This window comes from Colias eurytheme, chromosome 26 (genome assembly GCF_061535395.1).
Source record: "Colias eurytheme isolate Ceu_HAF_F1 chromosome 26, ilColEury1 Martin Lab GWU primary, whole genome shotgun sequence".
NCBI classification, from domain to species: Eukaryota; Metazoa; Arthropoda; class Insecta; order Lepidoptera; family Pieridae; genus Colias; species Colias eurytheme.
Genome location: NC_143005.1, coordinates 1,656,339 through 1,684,321, shown reverse-complemented (window position 1 = coordinate 1,684,321; position 27,983 = coordinate 1,656,339). Strand labels below are relative to the sequence as shown.

Here is a 27,983-nt window from a genome sequence, read left to right as displayed (position 1 = left end):
TCATGTTAAAAAAAACAGCAAATGATTCAGTACTTCATATTTATTTCAAAAATGTAAAGCATTTTTTTTATTCTATCCTATTTAATCTCATCTATATACAACTATTATTCAGGTTGGGATTTTTCAATTCCATTTGTAAAATGTGTATTTGTTTTATCTGTGTACTAAGTCGGGGAAAAACATTTTATTTATTGTATAAATGTTTTTTTTAATAGTGGAAGTTTATTTCTCTACATGTATTTTAAAAATGGATAATCTGTGGTACATTTTGCATAAATTTTAACAAGTTCATTAAATACACAATGGTTCAATGTAATGTTTTAAAATAAAATATAAATATTAAATACTCAATTTAACTAACACAATATGCTCAACAATAATAGGAAAATTTTACTTAATTTCGTTACTAACAAATTCAAACAACACAATAATTAGATATAGTAACTAATGTTAAAAAATTACCAACACGGATATTATAGATCAATCAAAATCAGATTGGCATCAAAACAAATAAAAACAATTCGTCAATAATTTGAAACCTTCTTTCAATGAAAGGCTGCGTTAATATTTAAACGGGATCCTTACAGGATAAATTTGATGTCCCTCTGTCCGTACATTTATCTGTTAAGGTCCTATTTCACGAATAATACAATATTCACAAGGGTAAAAATAATTACGGGATTTGTCATGATTTGTAATACAATAATAAATTATAAAGCTGTAAACTCCGTAGAAAAAGTGGGTAGAGGTACTGAAAATTTGGCATCATCATTTTTATCAGGTTTTGCTCCTGGAAGTGACCAAGTGGAACTGCCGGTTGCTGTCACTCTTGGCCCCATGTTATCATACGTGGGTCGTAATAAACATGTTCTACTCCGCCTTGGTAGTGTAGAGCCACCTCCCAATAAATCTGGATACTTTTCATTATGACCAGTTACGTGTACCGATATAAAAATATTACCATAAGGCGCTGGCAACGCAAACTCTGCCGGAGGAGGCGGAAAGCCTCCAGAAGGACCTTCGATCGTAATCTGTACGGGGTCCATACAACGCTGGTTATCACTCTCCATCGATATCGATCGATCGAACATTTCAAATCCATATGAGGAACCCATCTCTGTACTGGTTCTATCACAACTAGCCGCTAAGGATGTATCTAAAAGCTTCTTTTCTTGGTCCGTAAAACTTCTACTAGGTGGTACTCTTCGTCGCCGAGTTTTCCAACACACGCAAGTGGCGATAAAACCGGCTCCCGCCATAGCAACCATGGACCCAGCAGCGATAAAGAAGTTAGAATAGTCTGGCGCGCTTCTGGCAGTTGCCATTCTTGCTTTAGGTAAGAAAATAGTCAAATACCCACTAGCTTCCCCTACCCTACTCGATGCAGTACACTTCCACTCTCCAGAAAATTCACTCGTGATATTATTAATAGTAATATTTATCCATTGAGCACTTTTATTTATAAAATCGTCTCTATATTCATTAAATTGTCCTACACTATGATTGTATATTAATATTTGGCTATCACTATCTGTATTATTCCTAATTTGTTTCTGATTAAATGTCCAAGAGATATGGGGTATTGGTTCACCTCTAACAAAACAACCGAAACTAATTTCTGCACCTATTTCAGTTCTTATTACCGAGGGACTAGTTATAGCGGAAGGCGGACACACTAAATCTTCACTCTTGAATTCCCTCCAAGACAGCTGACTCTTATCACTTGGTCCTCGACACACTACTTCTTCATTACCTAAATTACTAGTTAAAAACCACTCGTGAAAGTTTCTTAATCTGCAGTCACAGAACCAGGGATTATCTGACAAGGTGAGCGTCTTTAAAACTGGCAAGTTAAACGTATCTTGGTGTAAGTAAGATAAAAGATTTTGATGGACTTTTATAGTTTCAAGCGCCCGCAGATTCACGAATGCAAACGGGTGCACTTTCTTCAGATGGCAACGTACGAGTTCTAACTTCTTTAAATGCAGTAGAGGTGGGAATTGCTCGGCAACTAATCGGCTCAAAGGATTGTCGTTTAGGACTAGAAGCCTCAAACGTTCGTTCCCTTTGAACGTGTCAGGAGAGAGTTGTGTAAGATCGTTTCCGGAAAGGTCTAACTCTATCAAAATACGGAGCTCTCTGAAAGCGTTCGGATGCAAATAATGCAAATGTGTGGCACTTAAGTTTAACCGTTGCAAGTTTAATAATTCTATAGTGGCGAAAGCGTCTTCGTGTAATTCTCTTAAAGGATTGCCGTGAAGATCGAGAACTTGTATGTCTGAGGCTAAATGCGGTATTTCTGTAAGAGCGGCTGTTACACATGATGCAGTTTTTTTGCCTGATGACCATTTGCAGTGGCATTCTATGATGTGAGCACAGTTCAGCCAGTCGCCTCCTGACGTATTGATTAGAAGAGTCAGTAATAAGCACCATAGTGCTCGAATGCCCATTTCATATCCCCTTCTTGTGTTATGTACCTGGAACAAAGAAATGTATGTTAATTAAGTGTATTTTATATGAGATTTTTTCTCATAAAAATGCTGGCATTCGTCTTGTAAATCACTTCGTGTAAAGCACAAAAATATCTTGGAATAATACAAATAACATCATAATTTAAAACCATATAAATTAGTAAGTTCACTATACATCAAAACGAATCTCAAAAATCTATCGCTTTTATAGCCATTCATATTAAAAATTCTACTTTGTAATTTTCGTCTCTAAAATTAAATGAAAAACTGAAAATTTCCTAGGTATTTTCAATAATAATACAATAATAACAATATTATTGTAGGTATATTCACGTATACTAATTATTATTATAGGTATATTCACGTATACTTTTTCATCATTTACATCAAGCAGCTAGTTCTAATAATAGCAATTTATTAATTTCAATAATACAAGCACTTCATTGTTGAGTACTAATTTGTTTCAAGATGATCAGTCAAAGTTACAAGTTCAGGCGTAACGGGTATACAAATTAATTGGCTCTAGAGATCCCCTGTTAATGGTCTGACGGAAACTGTATCAATTACTGGCTACAACTAAGGAATATAATTGTTACATCATGTTTGGCGAAAACGAGAGTCATGGTTAGGTTGTGTAAGTTAAATAGTTACTTGCGTATTAGTATTATCACGAGGTGGGATTCGAACACGCTTATTTTTGTCAAAAACGAGACGCTGACAATACATTTAAATCAAACTTTAAAATCGTGAAATTTTCAAAACCTCTTTTTTCAGGTCAGACGTGTCGATGAAAATAGTTGTTCCAAAAAGGAACACACATACATGCAATGTAATATACATACAAAGAATGCAGATGCAACGGTATAAATACATTTTCACCAAATACAACCCTTCCTGTCTCCACCACATTCACACATCAAAAGTTCCCCTGAAATCAGTTCGACAAACTGCTATCATGTTAAAATTTTGTATCACGAACATTCTATAAGCAGTTCTGCATAATCCCCTATGCATTCCCACACTATTGGAGTGGAAAGCTAAACTTTATGGAAGCTTCGCCAACTCGGAATTTCCCAGGAGTGTGAAAATATTTTCTTCTGAAGATTTATTGCGGGCGGATTATTGGTGAGCCGTTCTTTATATGCTTAAATGGTGTAGATTTGCGCTACAAAACATCAATTGGCTTACATAGAATAGGAACTGTTAGGCCGGGAGATACTGACAGAAAATTATTATTTTTATTTTTTTGAATTAAGTATCAGTTATAGAAAGTACGATTGTATTTATTTATATTCCTATGTACATTCACCCAATCCGTTGTTAAACTAACATTTTCTTAATAAGTGAACAAATAGTAAGAAAAGGTTGGCTTTGACATGTTTTTATAACAATTAACAGTAATATAAGTATTCCTGTTTTGTACAGTATAATATATTAAAGTATTCTTACTGGGCAATACGTGGCGTATCCATTTCACGTAGGAATTATATCATTTAATGACCTGTACGTTATGGAAGGAATAATTATTTACTTGCCTGTAAAATGTAAATCACTACATAGTATAAAAGCAAGTTGCTCTTTCTTTCCCTACGTCCCTTTGTACGCTTAAATCTTTAAAACTACGCAACAGAATTTGATGAGGTTTTTTTTAATAGATAAAGTGATTCACTAGGAAGGTTTTGGTATATAATTTATTAGGTTTTAGACAACGCGGGCGAAGCCGCGGGCGGAAAGCTAGTATATCTATAATTTAATTTTCTAGGTTGCATAGGTTTCATAAACTCTTAGCATATAAAATTTTAATAACTACGAAGCAAGTGCCGCTAATTATACAGCTCTGACCATACATAGCCTAAAACGTAAACCTGTATGAACTTATGAAATTAGTTTGCACGGTTTAGGCTGATTATCAACGTGCGGAACTATCCAGTGGGTTGTTTTTATTTGAATTTTGGAGTTGTAAGTAGTGATAGATTTGCAAAAGGTAGAAGGAGGAGATTTGTTTGTCTTCTTCTAATGGAAGGAGTAAAACAGAAACAACAAACAGTAGCGGTGGTCTTCTACAAAAATGTGATCGCAATTATTGAGCGTTTCATATGTTGAAGAGATTAAAAGTTATTTTTAAAATCTAAAAAACTCGCCTAATTCGACCGTTACCTACTGATAGTAGTTTTTTCTGTACGATGTTAATAAAGAATGAATTATAAACATTTAGTCATTTTACATACAAAAGTGTTTTATTATTTATACAAAGGAGAGGTATAAAAGTCGCGTTTATATTACTCGAGAATAAACAGCCTTACTCGTCCACAGTATACGAAATTAGTTTACGTAGAAGGTCTGGTGTTTCGCTGAAACTGAATAGCTTTTAAGAGTCGTCTGCATAAATTTTGAAATATTCAATTTAATATGTTCGCTACTTATATCTTTATGAAGTGAGATAGTAAGTATAGTGAAGTCGTGACATTGAGTTATATATGCAATAATTAATTTAATAAATTTCTAAGTATGCACGTATTATTTATAGAATAACTTTTGTAGCAGTATTTTTACATAATATAAGATATGGATATTGTAATTGTCATTTTTATGTACCTACGTAGTACGTACATACCTATACGTTTATAAATTTGCTATTAATTAGTTTCTGCTGTAATACCAATATAGTAACGAGTAACTTTTAATAAGTATTATCATCATCATCAATTCATCATCATCATTAACAGCCCATGTTTGTCCACTGCTGGACATAGGCCTCAGTCATGGCACGCCATAGAGCTCGGTCATCCGCTCGTTGTCGTTTTACTAAGTATAAATTCCTTTAAATCTATGTTCAAATTAGCGTTGAATATAATATGTTTGCCTTTACTCCTATGTCCAAATAAATGTATGCTCTAAAGAAAATTAAATTTTTTGAAGTGAAAACTTCTTTAGCGGCGTTGAGCACTTTTTCTGCAGTAATGGGTATAAAATCTTAAGCTCGCGTCAGGACACGTGACCTGATCGAAAAAGCGTTAGACGAATATCAAACATGCTCAACGTTAATAATCAAGTTTTCACTTCGGCCGGCACTCCCGGAGTGCAACCCGCCTTTTTTTTATGTACTGTCTTTAGTAAATCAAGTAAGCACTAGTAAGTCCAATCAATCTATGAAAATCTGTAACAAGGAGAAATAAAAACGCCCTTATCTATGTGATAATACCTGTTGAACCTAACCCAAGATCGAAGAAATATGTCAGAGCAATAAAATCTAACGTCTAGATCATTCCAATGTGAGTCTCAAGTGACAAAGTGAACGTACGATTTAATTCAAGCGTTGAATGCTGGAAAATATTCTTGCTTTTTGAATTATGTAAGAAATGAGCTTTTCGCATATGCAGTGAATGTTTTAATTTAATTTGAATGTAAGTATTTATATGTTTAAATTATAAATGCTCATGGTCTTCTTTTCAACAACTACAGAAATGACTACTTATTTATCTATACATAAACTAGCAGCTGCTTGTCCCAGCTTCACCCTGGTAGGATATATTTTAACATTTTAACAATTATTATCTCAATTAACGCGGTGTGTCCATTAGACACAATATAAAACTGAAGGAATAGAATGAATTCGATCGCTCTGACGGGTCACGGGTGGCCGAGTTGGTTAGGCATCCGCCCCGGATTGGCGCGAAAGAATGCGGGTTCGAGTCCCGCCTCGCGATCGAATTTTTTTTATTCTTTATAAATTTATAATTATCATCTGCATTGAAATGCCGAGGCAAATCCAACAGACCAAAATTCATTAAAGTCGGTTCAGTCGTTCTTGAGTAAATAATAATTTATTACTGTTTGGACCGTTGTGTAATCACTGGTTCAACGGTTATGTGACTAACAAGTCTTTCTTTTAAATTAAATAGTTAGATCAATTCACAAACAACACACACACGTAATCAGCTTCTATCTGACCTTATCTATAATTAAAGAGCTCTATTAATTGACTTAGATTTTAATTTTAATTGAATCTTGTTAGCGTTTTTGCTTCTACAGTCTTTCTTAATTTTTATCCAATAAAGTAAACGAAAGGCTTCTTGAGAAAACAATTACAAGGCTGAGCAAGGTTCTTAATGTTCGAATCCCGGTGGATGTAATTAAAATAAAGAGCCTAGGTCTGGTAGTGAATAGGTAATCCTACTCTAATATTATTTTACTTTTTCAATAAAGATATTCTTATTCTTATTCTTATTATCCTACTTCATACTAATATTACAGTATTACAATATTATTTAAATATGGTAATACTGTGCTAATATTATAAATGCGAAAGTTTGTGAGGATGTGCATGTGTGTGTTTGTTACTATTTCACGCAAATACTACTGAACCGATTACAGAGAAATTTTGAACACGTATAGAGGGTAACTTGAATTAACACATAGGATAGGTTTTATCCCGAAAATCCCACGGGAACGGGAACTATGCGGGTTTTTCTTTGAAAACGCGGGCGGAAAGCTAGTAATATATAAATTGATTATCTATAAGCTAAATTATCTTATATATAAAAATGAATCGCAAAATGTGTTGGTAAGCGCATAACTCGAGAATGGCTGAACCGATTCCGATAATTCTTTTTTTATTATATTCCTTGAAGTACGAGGATGGTTTTTATGTAGAGAAAACGTAAATATGTACCACGGGCGAAGCCGGGGCGGACCGCTAGTAAAGAATAAAAACAATTATCTGTTACTAATTAATATGTTTAACTTTTTGATGCTCCGTGGCATTTAACTATTGCCGTACATGTCCTTTATTTTCATGGTTGCCTGCAACTTTCCAATTTATGTACTGATTTCATTTCGATTCCTGGTAAATGTACAATAAAGTATCATAAATAAATAATAATTAAAATAAATTATAAATCGTAAAATGTATTAACTAGCTAATATAGTAATTATCTAAATTAGCCACCATTCAAAGATACAGATAAGTTCGCTAAAAGTCAAACGTATCGCTAAGGGCTGATTTTTCCATCCTTGGTAAAACTTATTCGTCAAATAATGTATAAAACTACCATTTTAAAAACGTATTCTAATTGCCCGTGTTTGACAGTTTACGTGACATTTTAATATTATCGTGTAATAATTTATTGGACGGATAAGTTTTATCCAAGCATTGAAAAATCGGCCCTAAATGTAATTCACACAATACAATAGATATCACATTACTCTCCACTATACCAATAATTACACCAATAAATAACGGTCAGTCATTGACATTATTAAGTTACGAAAGTGACAACTGTCCCTTCGTTGGACAAAGTAAACTTATTTCACATTAACCTTACGTTACGTACGAAAATTAACTTTGGATTAAATGGTTATTTGAATATATCATAGTCTATGTGTTTTATTTATATGTGGACAATACAATAAGCAGTTATTCATTTAAGGACCGATTTTTCAATGCTTGTATAAAACTTATCCGTCCAATAAAGTATTACACGATAATATTAAAATGTCACGTAAACTGTCAAATACGGGCAATTAGAATACGTTTTTAAAATGGTAGATTTATACATTATTCGACGAATAAGTTTTATCCAAGCATTGAAAAATCGGTCCTTAATATTATAAATGTGAGTTTGTTTTTTCATCCTTCTTGCACTTCACATGAATGACAATTGTTCATTTTCTTCGAACACGCGAGCGAAGCCACTATTATAGCCATTATTAAAACTATTGATTCTATGATAATGTCTTACATTTGATAGTAAGAAGCATCCTTATTACATTTAATATCCAATCCAGACAGCAATTCATATACTGTGTAAAAGAAAATATTATTCTCAGTAAAACCTAAATTAAAACAACTGCATACATACGTAGGACTATAGTCACGTGTAAGCCTACTTGCATCGCAAGCACAACTAACCATAACTTATGCACTAACAAGTAACGCACTAAATAAGCTCATTTACTTGTCTGTAAATTATCTGAGCCAGACAGGCTTTGTAGAGCCAACTGCGACCGTTAAATATGCGGCACAAACTAGCTATTGATTTGCTTAGAAGTTATTTTCAAAGCAAAAGTTAAATAAAAATATTTATTTAATTAATAAATATTCTATTATCTAGTTATATTAAATGTAATCTATACTAATATTATAAAGCTGAAGAGTTTGTTTGTATGTTTAAACGCGCTAATCTCAAGAACCACTGGTCCATTTTGAAAAATTATTTCGGTGTTGGATAGCCCATTCATCGAGGAAGGCTATTAAGGGTGCGTATATAGCAAAATTACCAATCTTCTATTAGATGATACGTGTAATATTCAAAGCCAAATCTAAAAAATAAAATATATATCAAACTAGATGATATGTTCAACGATTCTGTTTAATCAAAAACATAAAATATTAAAATTTACTCGATAAAAAAAAATCACCAAGTTAGCTCTAATTTTCACACTTTTACGTTTTCTACTTGACATGGTAATACTTATTATGATTTTTTTTTCATAAACAATTATATTAAAACATTTGCAAGATATTTGTCAGAGCATTTTGTGTAATTACTTTTAGTTTTATCTGCGATAAACCACTTTTATCGTGACAAAACCAAACGTTTATCTCGAGAAAAAAAGAGCGCCAAAAGTGGTTTATCGCAGATAAAACCAAAACTAAAAGTAATTACACAAAATGCTCTGACAAATATCTTGCAAATGTTTTAATATAATTGTTTATGAAAAAAAAATCATAATAAGTATTACCATGTCAAGTAGAAAACGTAAAAGTGTGAAAATTAGAGCTAACTTGGTGATTTTTTTTTATCGGGTCAATTTTAATATTTTATGTTTTTGATTGAACAGAATCGTTGAACATATCATCTAGTTTGATATATATTTTATTTTTTAGATTTGGTCTTGAATATTACACGTATCATCTAATAGAAGATTGGTAATTTTGCTTTATACGCACCCTTAAGTAAAGACTATATAATTATCATCACGCTAAAACCAACAGAAGCGGAGCCACACGGGTGAAACCACGGAACGTAGCTAGTAATTAATAACACTTCAATAAAACGCCGTTACTATAGTATGTTATCTCTATATTGGATTTATTTATTTATTCGTATAGCATTAAATTACATTCATATACAACAATACAATAAATAACATTTCTCAATATATTAATACGAAGTTATGAGGCTTAAATATAATTAATTGTGTTTGATGCAAGAAACTTTGAAAGATGATAGGTATCATTTATTTGTCGCGGAAGAATTCCAACCAATACCCGCGGCCCCATCATTAAAGCGGCTCGACGGAACACAGTGGGGTTTTAGCCGGTAAGAATCCGACATAGCCCACGGCTCCTTCCCCGGGGGCCGTGGGTATCTTTGGAAGATTTCCCCACTATAAAAAAAAGGTAGGTATTATTTATTTCAACAATTTATTAAAGAACGTGACGATTGTTAATCAAGAAAAGATAAAAAAAATTGTAATGCCGTTCATTTTTATTATTTAAGCGAGTCCATGTAAAAATTAATAGTAAAAGCAAGCAAAAATATGAATGGTAGAAGAATATTGGATAGTATAATTATAAATTTATCAAATTAAAATCAACATGGAAAATGCACATTTCTCCTTCATTTGCAACCCTTCCAACATTCACAAGCAAAATTAATAGTGCCAGTTAGTACAAATACTTATTTACTTAGTTCAAAGTTTACCGGGCTTTTAAAATAAATGAGTCTTTGAAAAACATCTCTATTTTATACGAAATACCTTGGTTTAAATTTCGCACATACAACATTTTTGCTTTTATTCTCGTCTTTATAATGGACTAGGTTGAAATGTTTTTCTTGTGAACTTTATTATGCTGTAATGAGAAAATTTTTCTAACTCCTGTTTGTTTTTATAAAGTAAGTTATGTAATTAAGTCATTGTCTGTTTATCTATCTGTCTCTCAACACTAAAGAAATATTTTGCCGGATAACGACTAGTTATATAAACTATTTTTGTATTGGTTTAATATTAATATGCGCTACATGTCTCAATAATAAAATATTCTATTCAACGTTGGTGTTAATTATCTATAGTATAAATAAGTATTTATTTGTTAAGTTAGCGATGTTAAGCGAAAGCTTAGTATGGGATCGTATCGTGTGTGAAAATTGTCCTGAAATATTTCTATTTCATTTCTAAAACGTGTGAAAAAAATGGTGTAGTGCGACGTCAACAAATAAAATTTTGATTTGCAAAACTATCTTTCCTGTTATTTCTATAAGTTTAGCCTATGACGATTTTTATATTATTTTATCGTTAAATTATTAATTATTCCTTGAGATTAGCGATTTCTTTATATGTCTATTTACTGCATTAATAAATATCCATTTCCTTATTACAATAACCACACAATAATTACAATACGTCATAGTGATTTTTAGTAAGTTCAACGACCCGCTGAGCAATATAAATGCTGGTTGGCGGCGCGCCAGCCGCACTGCCATACTTGACGTAATTCAACCTTAGTTAATCACTGTCTCGGGATAATTACGATTTTTATAATTAATTACACATTGGCGATTCATTAAGGAACATTTTTTAGCTAGCTGTTGCGCGCAGCTTCGCGTACCTAGTGAAGGAAAGCTCGTATAGTTCCGGATACCGTGATTTCCCGAATACCTAACCTAAGTTCTTTCTCGGGTCCCCAAATTTATTTTCCCAAATTTCAACTAAATCGATTCTGTGGTTTAGGCATGAAGAAGAGATGGAAAAAGAAAGTTACTTTCACCTTTTTAATATTCGCATGGATTAAGTCAAATTGTGTTAAGAGTTAAGACGTTACCGTATTACGATTCTATCTATCTATGTGCCAAAATCTCACCCATATCTCTTTAGCGGTTCAATCATGAAATCATAACATAGATTTACAACATTTTTTTACAACTAATTAATACTGAATAAACAGTTGAGTATTTAAATTAGTCTTTTAAATTTCAGTTCGAAATAAACCAAAAACACATTTCAATATAAACTATAATAATTAAAAATAAGTAGAGCTATCAAAACATAATGTATTTAAAAATTCGTATTTCGTTCGCTATAATTACAAAGCGTAGAATTTTAATTTTTGTCTAAAACACAGACAGATTATTATTGCATTATTTTAAAGTCTAATTTATACAGAAATAGAATTTTTCGTAAAAACAAACCTAAAATCTAAATTTAAATATTTTTTTACTATAGGTGTACTCAAAATTATAAGATATATATTATATTTTCTCAAGAAACATGAAAATTATCTTTGAAATTACGATTCAAATATTAATACATATAATTGGTTGAAATTGAGAAAATATTATGTTTACACGGCAAAAATATTAACTACTAGATATCCGCCCGCGGCTTCGCCTGCGTTTTCAAAGGAAAACCCGCAAAGTTCCCGTTCCCGTGGGATTTCCGGGATAAAACCTATCATATGTGTTAATCCAAGTTACCCTCTGTATGTGTGCTAAATTTCATTGTAATAGGTTAAAATATTTATATTTATACTGTAGCATCTCAATCTACATACAGCAAACTATCAAATATAGTCCAGCAGATGCAATGGTTTGTTTCCACAAAAATAATATTATGCATTGCTTATCATAAGATAATATTAATTTGGTATAATTATTACAAATAGGATAGGTATGGTTAATTAGTTCCGAGTCCATTTATTAGTAAATGGGTATTATTAAGGTAAATAAGATTTGCTAACGTCCATAAAGGCTAGTCATTTTATACGTCGTGTCATCATCACTACATAGTATAAAACAAAGTCGCTTTCTCTGTCCCTATTTCCCTTTGTATGCTTAAATCTTTTAAACTACGCAACGGATTTTGATGCGGTTTTTTTTAATAGATAGACTGATTCAAGAGGAAGGTTTTAATATATAATTTATTAGGTTTTAGACAAAGCGGGCGAAGCCGCGGGCGGTAAGCTAGTTTTTATATAAAGTAGGTTTTATTAGTCACCTCGTACAATCAAATAAAACCATATTATAAGGATAAGTAATTAGTAGTTATCACTACATAGGTAGTATAGAGCAAATTCGCTTCCCGTGTCTGTCTGTATATATGCTTAGATCTTTAACACAACTGATTTTGATGTAGTTTTTTACATAGAGTGATTCAAGAGGAAGGTTTTAGTATATACATATATGTAATTTATTAAGCTTTAGACAAAGCGGGCGTTGCCGTGGGCGGAATGCTAGTTTTAAATTTCGAATAGTTAACTAAGTAGTTTAATAATATTTACAAGTAGTTACTTCGTAATATCAAATTGAAAAATATGCTATAAAGCAGCTAACGCCGCGGCGAACACCTAGTCTCCAATACGTGTAAAGCCAATGCCCGATTCCCACTTGGCTGTCTGCCTACGGATTAACCTCGAAAACTAGCAAGTGTAAGAAACTGCTGAACTTTTCTTTATAGCAGTCGAATTTATTGCGTGCCCGTCGCCAGGTAAGTTAGGAAGCTGGTTTGGTATGTTTCGAGGTTAGGTCTACGATTGACCGATGATCGTAAAAAGCGTTGATAAGAGAGACTGAATTGAAGAGGCTTTTGACCGCTAAGAAGCAATTTCTTAAAGGGAACTTAGTTTACAGGATAACTAGCTTTCCGCCCGCGGCTTCGCCCGCGTTTTCAAAGAAAAACCCGTTCCCGTAGGATTTCCGGGATAAAACCTATCCTATATCCTTTCTCGGGTATCAAAATATCTCTGTACCAAATTTCATGCAAATTGGTTTAGTAGTTAAGGCGTGATTGAGTAACAGACAGACAGACAGAGTTACTTTCGCATTTATAATATTAGTATGGATTAAAATATTGAAAAGGTTAGTCATTTAGATAATACACTAGACATTAGATAGGACACTGACTAAACAATGCAACGCGCTAACCGTAGACTTTACAAATATATGAATGCCAATTTTAACGAATATCTGAGGAAAAACACATGATTACTCTAAAGTAAGAACAGAATATTCAAAAGAACGTACTTATTTTGATCAAATAATACTTACATTATCTACAATACTATAGAATTTCAGTATAAAAACCCATAATACCAAATATTCCCAGTAAAAACAGTTCGTTCGAATTGAATTGCCGATATTCCAAATATATCGATACAGATTCAGATCCCAACACTAAATAGGCTTAGGTTTATCCAGAAATTGAACGAAGTCTATTCGGAGGAAATTCCGTTCTCTATTATTATTGGGGTTTATTTTGTTATATAATAATAATAATAATAAGCCCCTCACAAATCTAACTCCACGTCCGGTACGAACACCTGTTACCACGTGAGGGGCGGAAATTGGCAGCTTTCTTAAGCTACACACTAACCAATGACCAACGGAGCGCTAGTAAAGTAGGGTTATGCGATGCGTTTAAGAAGTACACGTATACTACCCCAGGCGGGTACCGAAGCTAATAGTGGAGGAGAATCCCGCCCTGAGCCATCTGGCTCAGGCAGAGCCCTTCGTACTCTGGGGGAGGGCAACGAATCGCAGCTTACCCAGTCACAAACTGTTGTAAGCTATAGTCATGTCAGTCAAACGACAAGTGAACCATCTTATTTATCACGTTCATCTTCCACCAATGACCTCATACATTCACCCAGTCCATCTTCTATCAGTATAAACTCATCTACATCATCGACTCATACAACTATCCCCCCGACGCTGGCAGATGTTGAGCAGGAGGCAGTAGCCACTAATCCTGCTCCCACTGCAACCATCAATAAACGTACGCGGATATACTGGACTAAAGAAATGAATATGTTCATTTGGCGTACATATCTACAAATAACAAACTTAGAACAAAACACAAAACAATATCTTGACCCGTTATACAAAGCATTCACTGATAAATTCCCTCACATTATAGTTACAAAACAAAGAATTGGAGACCAAAAACGAGCCATTATTAACAACAAAATGCTACCACTTGACGTTTTAGAACAAATTAAACAGGAAGTTTTAAAATCTAAAGGAATTCGGACTCAGAATAACGCGGAAATATCAACATCATGCTTGACTCAAAATCAATCAAATCAAAATTCAAATAAAACTACTGCAACCAATACTACATCTAGAAATGTTCTAAACAATATGAGACCGTTAGTAACAAAAGCAGGCAAACAACGTCAAAGACTACAATGGACTGATGAAATTAATAAAGAGCTACTTAGATGCTACTATATAGTCACAATGAATGAAACTAACAAGTCAGGATATAGACCACTATTATATTCCAAATTTATTGAGTCATTCCCAGAATTAAATTTCTTAAACGAACAGCGTTTATCGGATCAAATTAGAGTAATACTCAATGGTAATAGAATATCTGTAACTGAAAGAGAGGCTATTAAAAATACAATAGAAACTCAGGACCTTAATCGCCAACCAACGGAATTGTCAAATGAAACAACACAGGAAGAATATACAGATAATTATAATACCAATCCTTTAATTTCCACGAGTTCTCTCACACCAACACATACGAACATTAACCATTCATGCACACTCTCACCCCAGGAACCAGAACATTCAGAAGACAACTTAGAAATAGATGATTTGGCACAAAATGACATTTATGTATTAAAATTGATAAGAGAAATGGAGATTATGTATGCATTTTATTATGATACAGATCCAACTACCCGCCCAAAACTTCCACGCCTTAAAGCAAATAAAAAACTATTCGAATTGATTTATATTTTTAACCACTATATTCTCAATAAATTTTATAACCTAGATTCTGATTTAAGCCACATACACACAATTATCTACTGCACCGCATTAATTATCAGCAGAGAATTGGGATACAAAATTAATATGGATATGTCCGATGTACAACTCAGAAATCCTGTTAAGAAAAAACCGGCTTGGCAAAATAGATTGGAACTAGATATACAACAGTTGAGAGCTGACATAGGGAGGTTAACAAGGTATATTAGAGGGGACAGAAGCCCGAACCTAACAAATAAAGTCAATAAAATTTTCGAAAACGCTAAAGTACACTCCACACATGAAAGAAATAATGTAACCCCGGATGAATATTTAGATACCCTAAAGCAAAAACTATCTCTAAAAGCACATAGACTAAGTAGATATAAAAAATCATTAATGCGAAAACAAGACAATCGACTATTTAACACAAACGAGAAAATATTTTACCGAACTTTGCACAGTGCGAATGAAGATAATGCTAGTGATCTTGCTCCACCTGAAAATGAGCTCAGAAACTACTGGAATGATATTTGGGGAATCAGCAAGAATTTTAACGAAAGCGCCGAATGGATTAAAGAAGAAACGGAACGGTGGAGTGAAGTAGAAGAAATGGATTTTTCAGAAATAACGACTCAAGACATTCAAATAATAACCCAGAATATGAAAAACTGGAAAGCTGCAGGTATTGATTGTATACATAACTTTTGGTACAAAAAGTTAACATCTCTCCATACAATTTTAGCAAAAATAATAACAGATTTAATTAAAAATACAACAACTCTGCCTGAATTTATAACTACTGGAATTACCTACATGATACCCAAAAGCAAACAAACTGCAGATCCATCACAATACAGACCAATTACCTGTTTACCGACCATTTACAAATTAATTACATCTTGTATCACAAATAAACTAGTAACACACTTAGAATCTCATAATATAATAGCAGAAGAACAGAAGGGATGCAGACGGAATCACAGAGGATGCAAAGAGCAATTAGTGATAGACTCCACAATTCTTAAGCACGCTAGTAATCATAATAGAAATCTAAATATTACCTACATAGATTATAAAAAAGCATTTGATAGTGTACCTCATTCATGGTTAATACATATCCTCCAAATTTATAAAGTAAATTCATCTATAATAACATTTTTACAAAACTGCATGGTCAACTGGAAAACATCTCTTAGGTTAAAAACAAAAACCACTCATATAACTACTGAACAAATTCAAATTAAAAATGGTATATTTCAAGGAGACTCACTCAGCCCCCTGTGGTTCTGTATGGCATTGAATCCATTATCAAACCTTCTCTCTAGAAAAGGAATAGGATATCAACTCACAAATGATACTGCAGTTACTCACTTGATGTACATGGATGATATTAAATTATTTGGAAAATCTCAAAAAGAAATTAAAACCTTACTTGAAATTACTACTGAATTTAGCTCTGATATAAATATGTCATTTGGCATTGATAAGTGTAAAGCAATACATATAAAGAAGGGTAAAATAAGCAATAAAGAGGATATAATATTAAATTCAGATACAATTATAACTGCCATGGGGGATAACGATTTATATAAATATTTGGGAATTTTACAGGCAAATACGATACATCATACACAACTTAAGAAAGATTTCAGCAGGGAATACGTTAAGAGAGTAACTGTTCTATGCAAAAGGAAACTAAATTCTAAAAATCTTATTAAATCTATTAATACATATGCAGTCCCAGTTTTAACTTATTCATTTGGACTTATTAAATGGTCTAAAACCGATATTCGACGTCTTGAAATAAAAACCAGGGCTATCCTATCAAAGTATAATTACCATCACCCAAAGTCTGCCATAGAAAGATTAACGGTTAATAGAGAAAAAGGGGGACGTGGATTAATTGATCTAAATAGACTATGGCAAAGTCAAATCGAAAACATTCGGAATTTCTTTTATAAAAAAGCTGAAACAAGCAAATTACATGCAGCTACAATTGAGGAAGACAACAACTTTACTCCGCTTAACCTAAAACATAAAGAAATTCATTTTAAAACTAGACAAGAACAAGAAAAACAGAAAATAGATACATGGAGACAAAAAGAATTACATGGAAGACACCTAAAAGAACTAGAAAAATCCTTCATAGATATACAAGCGTCCAACGAATGGTTGAAAAAAGGCTACTTGTTCCCAGAAACCGAAGGCTTTGCAATAGCAATACAAGATCAAGTCATCAATACCAGAAACTACAAAAAATACATACTTAAAGAAAATATACCAACAGATAGATGCCGCAAATGCCAGAGACAGCCCGAAACCATACAGCACATTACGGGAGCATGCTCTAGTTTAGCACAAAACGATTACACACATCGACACAACCAGGTAGTTCATTATCTTCATCAAAAGTTAGCTGTAAAATATAATTTCAATAAAGGAAAGCTCATACCATATTACAATTATAAACCAAAACCCGTATTAGATAGCCCAACATCTAAAATCTATTTCGACCGCGCTATTCTTACCGATAAAACTATTCATTTTAATAGACCAGATATAACCCTCGTAAATAAAATCACAAAAACTGCTTATCTCATTGACGTCACTGTACCCAACACACACAACATACAAAAATCAATTAGCGAAAAGCTCCACAAATACACCGAACTAAAAGAAGAAATCCTCCGAATTTGGAACCTTAGGACTGTTTACATTATTCCAATAGTTCTGTCATGTACTGGAGTTATCCCAACTAATTTACATCGTAGCCTGAAACTTCTAGATCTACCAAAAAATACATACATTACAATGCAAAAGGCAGCTATATTAAATACCTGTCGTATTGTGCGAAAATTTCTTAGTGACAGCGAAACTACTGTAACCGATATTTAAATCAAACCGTAAGTTACCTAGGGTCTCTTGGCTAAATAGCCCGCGCCCCTAGCAAACAAACCCCTGAAAAGGGAGAAATAAAAGAAAAGAAGAGAAAAATAATAATAATAATAAAGCTCATTTATTCCGTGAAAAAATCAAAATTTACATTTCAAATGTTTTGTTAGTTGTTAGTTTAACTTAATCTATTTTAGTATCTAATGTTAGTTTTATTTTTCTTATTTCCACGGACCCCTTATTGGGTAAAAGCCTCCTCTCTCCTCTTCCATGTAATCCTATCCTGTGAAATTTTCATCCAGTTTTTGCCCACCGTTTCTATTAAATCATCAGCCCATCGCTTTCTTGGTTTACCTTTTTTCCTTTTTCCTGTTGGTCCTGCCCATTTAGTTGTCAGTAATGTCCATCTGTTATCTGTATATCTCGATATGTGACCCGCCCATTGCCATTTGAGATGTAGAGCTTGGCGGAGAGCATCTGTTAGTTTAGTTTTATTTCTTATGTCTTTGCTTCTAATCTTCTGTATTTTTTTTATTTTTAATATACTTCGTTCCATTGAACGTTGGCATGTGGTAATTTTGTTTTTAATTTTCTTTGTATATGTCCATGTCTGGCTCCCCTGGCTGTTATATGATACAACAAAATTAATTTCATGGTATAGGTATATTTAGGTACTTTAAACTAAATTATATTATGTTATACAAGACATTAATTTCCTTGTTAAAATAAACATTTGAAACTGTAATGTGTATGTATTTTTTATACAGATAAATTAAGAAATTGAAAAAAAATGCACATACATTTTATATTATAAGATATTGTAGCGAAAACATTAACGAGAAAGTCAACAAAAAAAGAGCGTGTGTGCTTAGCACACGACGTGTCAGAAGTGAAACTTCTTTGGCAAGATTCAAAGATACCAAAATCGTCGCCTAACTCCATGACGTGACGATATTGCCATGACGTGACCTTGAAATTTTACTCTCAACGCGCCTAAAGATTTTCACTTCAATATTTTTCTCGTGAAAATACCCGGGAGCAGAATCACGGAAAAGATAAATAATATTATATCATCATATAATTATAAAATCTACATCAAACGTAAAGTTAAATAAAGAGGTTTCAACAAATTCAATTTTAAACATCTTAACAGAAATAAACAACAAACATTGATTCAATCCAAAAGTTTTTTGATTATGAAAATAATTTGATCGATCCATAACAGCAATATTGGCAATTCATATAAAACATTTCTATTGAGATCATCTGTTTACAGAACGTAAATTCAATTAATAAAATGGAGGCTTTAGCTAAAATTCCAATAAAGTTAATTACACGAAGATAAACATTTTGTCATGGCGTCAAATCGAGTGAACAGCTTTGTTGGTACTAAAATACCGAAGTGTTTTGATTATAATATAGTGAAGTCCCGTGTCCCCGTAGTGGGGTAAGGGGCAGATGCATTATTCATACATCTGTTTCACTGATCGATTTTCTTTAGGGACAAGTAGGTGATCAGCATTCTGTGTCCTGCCAGACCGAGACATTTTTTTTTCTTCGTCTCCACCGGGAATCGAACCCAGGACCCCTCGGTTCTACGCTCACGCGTCAACCACTGTACCAAGGAGGCGGTCGATTATATAGTAGGTTATTATAAAAAAATATATAAACTCAGTATTGGTTAGGTAGACTGGTTATTAGAAAGAAAACTTTGTCCTAACACCGCAAATTAATAAACAAAAAGATAAAATATGTGCTCTAAAAGGAAAACTATTCAGTGTGTGTAGAATGAGATGCAGGTTTAAATTTCAGTATTGTATATCAATCAATTAATAATTAAACTATAAATAAATATAAAAAAATTACTTTAGTGAAAAGAGTCTAATTAAATGCTTCGAACTAAAATGGTTTCAATCGATATGTCATAATATCTTTAAATAAATAGATAAAAATGTTTAGTTTGCGCAGACTTGTATTAAAGTCCTATCTACCACATACGTGAGGCTCACAAAACACCCTTATTCTGGTAAAGAACGAGATAAAGTAAAACGTTTTAAAAACGTCATGTCTTGAGTGCTTTCAGCGCGAGTGTTCTCGTAAACATATTGTCAGGTGTTTAACTGTCACGCCCGGGAACGTTTATATCAACTTGTAAACGTCTGTAAACAATTTTAACCTAGTTTGAAGGTTTGATGTTTTTTAAGAAAAAAAAGACGGGTTGCACTCCGGGAGTGCCGGCAGAAGTGAAAACTTGATTAACGTTCAGCATGTTTGATATTTTGGAATGGTATCCGTCTTACGCATGGAATATAAGGGCAAAAAAAAAACATCCGTCTTACGCTTTTTCGATCAGGCCACGTGTCCTGACGCGAGTTTAAGATTTTATACCCAACGCCGCTAAAGAAGTTTTCACTTCAAAAATAAAAAGGAAAGAAGAAGACGCATATATTCATCATTCCGCCTTCGCTATTTATAGAATTGTTATCTCTAACAAGTACACAATGATTGTCGTATTAATATGTAGGTAAACTCTTTCGTTATTTATTAAAACTCAAACTCATTTTTTCAAGAAACGATAAAAGAGTCGCTCAATATTATTTTATTTGAGTATTGCATTGTAAAGTTAACCGTTACAAAGTAGAGATTGGTTAACGCAACATATTAATATAATTATATTTGTTTTGTTAATTTTACACTTTGATACAATAAATTTCTGAAAATGCATATGCAAATGATATTATGCATTTAGACATTAAATTATTTGCTACGGAAACTCCTCGAAATTTATGTAGTCACGAAATAGACAAATCTATATTATAAAGCTGAAAAGCTATATATCATCACGCTGACCAACAGGAGCGGAGCAATGCGGGTGAAACCGCGGGGCACAGCAAGTAATTAATATCCATTAAAAGGAATATCTACTTATATTTTCTTATTTCAAATTATGTCTTGTTCAAAACACAATAATATCTATAGTCTACATTGTGTTTCAAAATGAAATGCCACAGACTTAGGAACAATTAGACGGTACTGTGATAAACGAAATGACGTGTCTACGAAGTTTTATTGCTCTGTAAAACTTTTCATTAATCGTATCCGTTTGTCTGTAGATTTTAATTTGGAAGGAAACATTTAAAATTGGATAACTTCTTTTTGCTTATTTATTGGCACATGGGAATGTACATTTTATTTTTCTTAGGTTGAGATTGCGAGATTTACATTCATATACATTATACAGGCTGTCCCACTATTGGTATACTAAGCGCGAAGGGACTTGTAGTTTTGCATACCCTGATCACGTAAAAAATACTTAAACAACAAAATTACGTCAAAAATTGTTTACTTAATTTTTCCTAAAAAAAAAACAAGTTTTCTTCTCTAGATTCGCGCAGCCGGCATATACCGCTTCTCTAATGTGAACACATAATCTTAAACGATAGCTCACGTGCTGGTGGCAAAGTTGGGCGGTTGCTTGTTATGGGTGGACACTTGGAGTTTTAAGAATTCATCTATTTGAAAAAAAATGTGTCTGGAGTGTATGGAATTTATAAGTATTTTTTACGTATTCAGCGTATGCACAACTATAACCTCCTTTGATCTTAGTATACCGATGGTGGGACATCCTGTACTTTTGGTGTCCTTATTTCGGATAATTAGGTGAGTTTCGTTAGAAGAATAATTTTATCATTATTTACACATAAAATTCCAATCTAGAGCCTTGTTGTAACGAACTAAAACTGAAATAAAGTTTAAGCTAAACTCGAACTAAAGATGGATTTCCCTTAATATCATTATAAAAATGTAATGAAAGACACAATTTGAACATTCAATTCTGTACTCAAAACGAAGAATACACGTTCCTCAAAATTAAAAATAAAAATTTAACCAATTAAAAGTTTCTAAAACATTTACTGATTTATGAACTACAAAGATACAAGCATGTTTCGATTCAATTATATAGTAAATATATTATAGAAAACAGAATGTATTTCGAAACTAGAGCTTCAATATACATATTTTGATTTGATAAAATAGCTTAAATTTATTGCACAAGCCGGGTTGCAAGTGCGATGCAATTTAGGTCATGTCATGTGAAAAATATGTAGATACAAGACACTGCAACTATGTAGGCTTGTTTTGGTTGTTTACAGATTTTGGAAAGTCCTTGTTTTTCTTGAGGATATAAATGAAAATTTATTGTATTATCTTCTTTATTGTATCATGCTAGAAATAGAATGATGCAAGAGATAAAGAAAAATTGGTTGTCTGTAAAGTCGGTTTACTGACGATAGTTGAACGTGACAACGTCCGATTGTGCTTCTTTGTCGCTCGTTCGGCGCTCTCTCTTGCACTTGAAGCCTTACATGGAACGCCTCAGAGCGAGGTAACGCCGCATGAGTCATGTTTTTTCGTGCGTGCAGCCGGCTCTATCGAATTATAAGACGTTGTCACGTCAAAAATCTCTACTGATATTATACTCTACTTAAACTATTGCCATTGCTAATCCTAATATGGACGTTTTTTTAACTTAATCGATAAAATATAACAAAGAAATGAGTACCTACTGCTTAGCTCTTAACAAAATATTGTCCTAATGTATGTGATTTTCTTTAAATTATACCCATTTGGTTTGTTTGAAATTTAATTAGGGAATGCGTAAGTCGTAATTAAAGGGTCTTTATTTCACCCTCTGTTGCTTGATCTAAAGGCCCACAAAACCCTTTAGCCAGCTGTATATGACAAAGTAATTAGGTCTAGTATTACGCTGTTTTATTGTCAGACTAAAGGGCTAAGAGCTTGTGAGTTTTAAACTGTATATTTAACAATAGAATAGCTATAAAACAGTGAGCATCACCGATCACGCAAGCGAAGTCGGTCATAATCGAGTATTGATTGCTTCTTATTCTTTTAAATATTAAAAGTATTAATATTTAATAGCTCTTTGGTTTACATACATGAGTATGAAAAATTAAATGAGTTTTCCGTGTATCTATAAAGTTCGCACCAATTTCCTGGAATTCCTGGTACAGAATATTGTACGGTACGTCCTTTCTTTTAATATTATAATTACAAAAATTATGAAGCTATCCGATTACTACTTTAATCTTATAAGTCAAATCCGTATCCCTTATATAATATTATGTTCATATTATAAACATTGTATTTGAATCATTTTAATATAATATGGCGTGGGTTTAAACATCTAATCATACATAGCAGACTGCCATCTTGACTTCCGAAACGTGTAAAAAATATGTTAATTATGCAGTGATATACTAATAGTATTAGGTCTATCAATTCTAGATAGTATTTAGAAGACTTCACAGTTTATGCCCTCAACTTACAAGGCCTAGAACTTTTCTAGGTCACTTTAGGAAATAGTAGTAAAGTTGAACATTTGCTACACATCTGTCGAAGTCGCGTTCAGAATGTAAATTATCTAGACAGGGTTTAGCATATTTATAGAGCTAAGAATATAGACGTGACATTTTCTTTATGTTTGGGTCTAGCCTAAATATGATTAGACTATATTTCAGATCTTCGGAAAGTTGATCTCACTTTATCGTAGCGTGTATCATATAGGATTAGTATTAACTCAACATATTTACCCACTGTATTTCAAAATACGCAATATGCTTTATATGAAAAGGCAGTGTAAAATACACATAAAATAACAAAGTTACTTTCCATTGCACTTTGAAATTTTAGTATAAACTAGCTTCCGCCCGCGACTTTGTACATGCATCCCGTTTTTTCCCGTTCCCTTAAGAATTTCGGGAAATCCTTTTTAGCGGACGCCTAGTGCCTACGTCTTAACATCTGCATGCCAAATTTCAGCCCGATCCGTCCAGTGGTTTGGGCTGTGCGTTCATAGATCACTATGTCCGTCAGTCAGCCACCTTTCGGTTATATATATTTAGATATTACATCCTAAGAATGCGTTACAGATACTACATACTAAAATTATAAACCGGAATGATATTATGAATCTTTAATTCTACTCACTACAACGTATCATACTATGAGCGTAATAGAAACGTGTCAGGATCGGGAAGCTACACGATATGCTCTACCATTGCTCTACTATGCCCACAAGAATCTATAAGAATGTATCAAAGCTGTATGGACAATAATTGTTGACGTTCCGTGCATGCCACGTGACGGTCCTGTACCTCTACCATGAGTTGACATAGTTAAATCGTCTGACGTAACTACAATAGTAAACGTATAGTTCACTTAACTTTCACGAGATTATTAACCGTGAATGACGTATCTATCGTCGAATATATAAAGTATGACATATTATGTATAATTGTATGGTTACTACAGTGAGTGTAGAATAGTTTACTATACGTTATCTACTGTTATAAATAGTATTGCACCTCATGGTAGGCTTTTTAGTTCCGCTACGGCACACTAGGGGCGCTGTACGAATTTTTATACAAACCGCTTACTACAATCGCTAGCGAGTATCGTGTGCGTAAGCTCATGTAGAGCTACTGATCGCTGACATATAGACTCATACTTTTGAATAAGTAAGTAAATAAGTTTTTTTCTAATCTTGTTGTTACGGTCATAGTATGATACGTTGTAGAAGGTAGAGTTTTTTAATGTTCGTAAAGAATAATATCAAAAATTACTTGACTATTGAAACTATTTGATACAATTTCAGTATTACAGCTAGACATATTTAAGCCCAGGTAAAGCCAGGACGAGAAGATAGTCTGCTTAAAGAGCACCTGTTATTTCCTTGATACATTTGCTTGAACGCGTAGCAGTACGACGTCTTCACTTTAGTTTCCGATGTAAAATAAATCTCGAAATATCATAGCCTAGCAATGTTTTTATTTTCGTTACCTTTATTGAATTTAATGTAATTTATAAATATCTGATGAATTTGAAAATAAAAGGATAAAAATATTTCCCGCTTTAATCACATTTCTCTCTTTCGTTTCTATTTTTCAGATATTTAAGTATTTATGCCTGACTATAGAAACACGGACCTCTACTAGATGATAATCATTCAAAATAATTAAAAGAAATCCAAAAAAAAATGCATAAATTTAAAAATATACAATTTAAACTCTACAAAAAGCAGCTATCAAAACGATCCTACCGAAAAATGGCGAGCGTTATGAATCTTTTTCAAGACTCAACTGTTAATTGAGTTTTGAAGCTAAATCATGAAAATAAATAAAATTAATTTTGTTCTAAATGTGAATACAAACTGAACCAAAATCATGAAATTAATTTCCAATCGTGAGAAAGCTGAATGGGTATTTAATTATTAATATATTGTATGTAAACCTCATTAGCTCTTGATTCTTGTCAAATACAGATCATACACAATAATTGACATGTTAATTGTTCTGGATTTAATTTAAAGTAATTTATAATGACAATTGAAATTTACAGTTATTTTAAAACATAATATTCCTCTGAAGACTGTAACGATTTGAACGATCTCAATCTATTTTTTTCTATCCAATAAAAACAACGAAAATACCAGTTAATATCAGAATAATTACTGTGATCTAATTATTGAAACTCGTTATGTTACGACGGTTACGTTTACTCCAAATGCACAAGCAATAAAAATACTTTGACAGAAAGAAATATTTAGAATTAAAGAAAAAATATTCAAAGTCTTAAAAAACGAGGCTCTATTTCTCTATAACTACAAAGTAATTACATAAGCAATGAAAACGAACCAACTCATTAATTAAATTACTCGAAACAATTAGTATTAACACAATCAAAATCAATATTATTTATACGTATTTTAACACAATATATCCTTGAAACAAAATGCTTACATTATTTAAAAAAAACACTATTTACACGAATCTTTTTTAACAATTAAAAAGGTTTCAAAGGTAAATAGGTTAATGACACAAGTAATTGATTCAATTAAGAGCTATCACTACATACAGGTGTGAAATACTTACGTTTTCTTACACACTCACACACACACACAAACATGTATCACATTTCGGCAATTAATCGGCCGATTTGTTGACAACGTGTTGACGTGCTAACGGTACGCCCGTCCGCGCCTGTCTGAGCTCACCCCTCTTTGTAGGTTAGCGTTATGAATCTTTTTCAAGACTCAACTGTTAATTGAGTTTTGAAGCTATGGTGTTCGCAATTGAATCGTGGTTGCGTTTGGAATTGTTTTAGATGATGTAGTAATGCTTCGATGGGAGAAATTTGGATATATTGAAATTATAATAGGAAATAAAATTACATGCCCATAGCATGATGAGAATAAAATGCATTTTAAAATAGTTTTAAACACTGTATAATACATAAAGCCTCTACACACATAATAATAAAATAATAATAATAATACGGGCATTTCTCCGCAACTCGACGTCAAGCGCCTATTTTGCGTGAGAGAGGGAGGTGGGGGAAACCAGCTAAAATTGAAACCACCCGAGCTCCTCCATGAAGCCAAGCAGCTTGTGAGGGCTGCCAAAGGCTTCGGGGAGGGACCCGGGAGACCCCAGGTGTCTTGCCCTGTACTCCGCAACCCCCTTACATTCCATGATGACGTGGGCTGCCGTTTCCTCGGTCTCCATGCATGCTCTGCATAGCGGACTGTCTGTGATCCCTAGATTGAAGAGATGTTTGTTAAAGGGGCCGTGCCCTGTGAGGGTCCCTGTTATTACGCGTAGTTGCACTCTACGTAGGTTGAGAAGCCGACGTGCAAGTCTCGAGTCAATGTCCGGTAGGGCTTCTCTGGCTTGCTTGCAATCAGATCTGCATGACCATTCCGCTCTCTGAGCAGTGCTAGTGAGCTGGGTAATCATCATCCGGGTCCAGCTAGCAGGTAGCGGTATAATGGGAAAAGGTCCCATGACCGGTGTTTCAGATGCCCTTCTGGCTAGTATATCAGCAGCATCGTTTCCACGTGAGCTACTGTGTCCTTTTATCCATTGTAATACTAGGGAATTTCCCAGGTCACATACCTTAGTGAGGGCTAAGTGACACTCAAGGGTCAACCCTGAAGTGAATTCATGGCTTTTGATTGCCATGAGTGCTGCTTTACTATCCGATAAGATCCGAATCGAATAGTTTGTTACATTTCTTTTAATTATGGCCGAAGCTGCAAGTAGAAGTCCTAGGCATTCAGCCTGAAAGACTGTATTATGGGGTCCCAAGGGGTGCGAGATGTTAATGTTTAGGTCCTCAGAGAAAACCCCAGCACCCGTGCCATTTCCAGTCTTAGACCCGTCCGTGAAGATTAGTAGGTCTTCAACGCTGTTGTGTTCTGACGTGTATTCACGTAGCTGTATCTTATATTTCTTGTCAAAGATGAATTGTTTTGGGATCTTATCACTTATGGCAAGGAGTGAGGACTCCTTCTCAGCTGCCATAGTTAAGATCTTACTGTGTGCTGTAGGCACCATTCTCCATAGGTTTTGTGTCTTTAACCTTACAGCTGTCGCTAGAGCTTCTTGTCTTACAAAAAGATGTAGGGGTGGCAGGTCGAGCATTGCCTCAATCGCAGCAGTCGGTGTTGTGCTCATGCTGCCAGTGATTGCCAGACAGGCGAGTCTTTGAAATCTCTGCAGTTTGCTTATAGCCGCCGATTGTTGTGTCTTTGGCCACCAAACCACAGAGCCGTAAGTTAGCATTGGTCTTATGACAGTTTTGTAGAGCCACATTGTGACTTTCGGGGAGAGCCCCCATCTATTACCAATCATTTTGTGGCACTGCCAGAAAGAAATGCTTGTTTTTTCGATCTTATTCTCAAGGTGTTTGTTCCAGTTGAGTTTATCGTCTAAGGTAATCCCGAGGTACTTAACCTCTTTCGATAACTGAAGTACGGAGCCAAATAGCTTTGGTAGCT

At 33.6% G+C, this 27,983-nt stretch overlaps 1 protein-coding gene across 1 annotated transcript; it reads right to left on the bottom strand.

Moving 5' to 3' along the window:
* Positions 1-470: 470 nt before the first annotated feature.
* LOC149897029 (leucine-rich repeat, immunoglobulin-like domain and transmembrane domain-containing protein 2) lies at positions 471-26,198 on the bottom strand. Its single transcript, XM_090116914.1, has 2 exons — positions 26,077-26,198; positions 471-2,477 (listed from the first exon to the last, which is right to left on the bottom strand). The coding sequence occupies exon 2, from the start codon at positions 2,448-2,450 to the stop codon at positions 711-713; it is 1,740 nt and encodes a 579-aa protein (XP_089973040.1). The 5' UTR covers positions 2,451-2,477; positions 26,077-26,198; the 3' UTR covers positions 471-710.
* Positions 26,199-27,983: the final 1,785 nt, after the last annotated feature.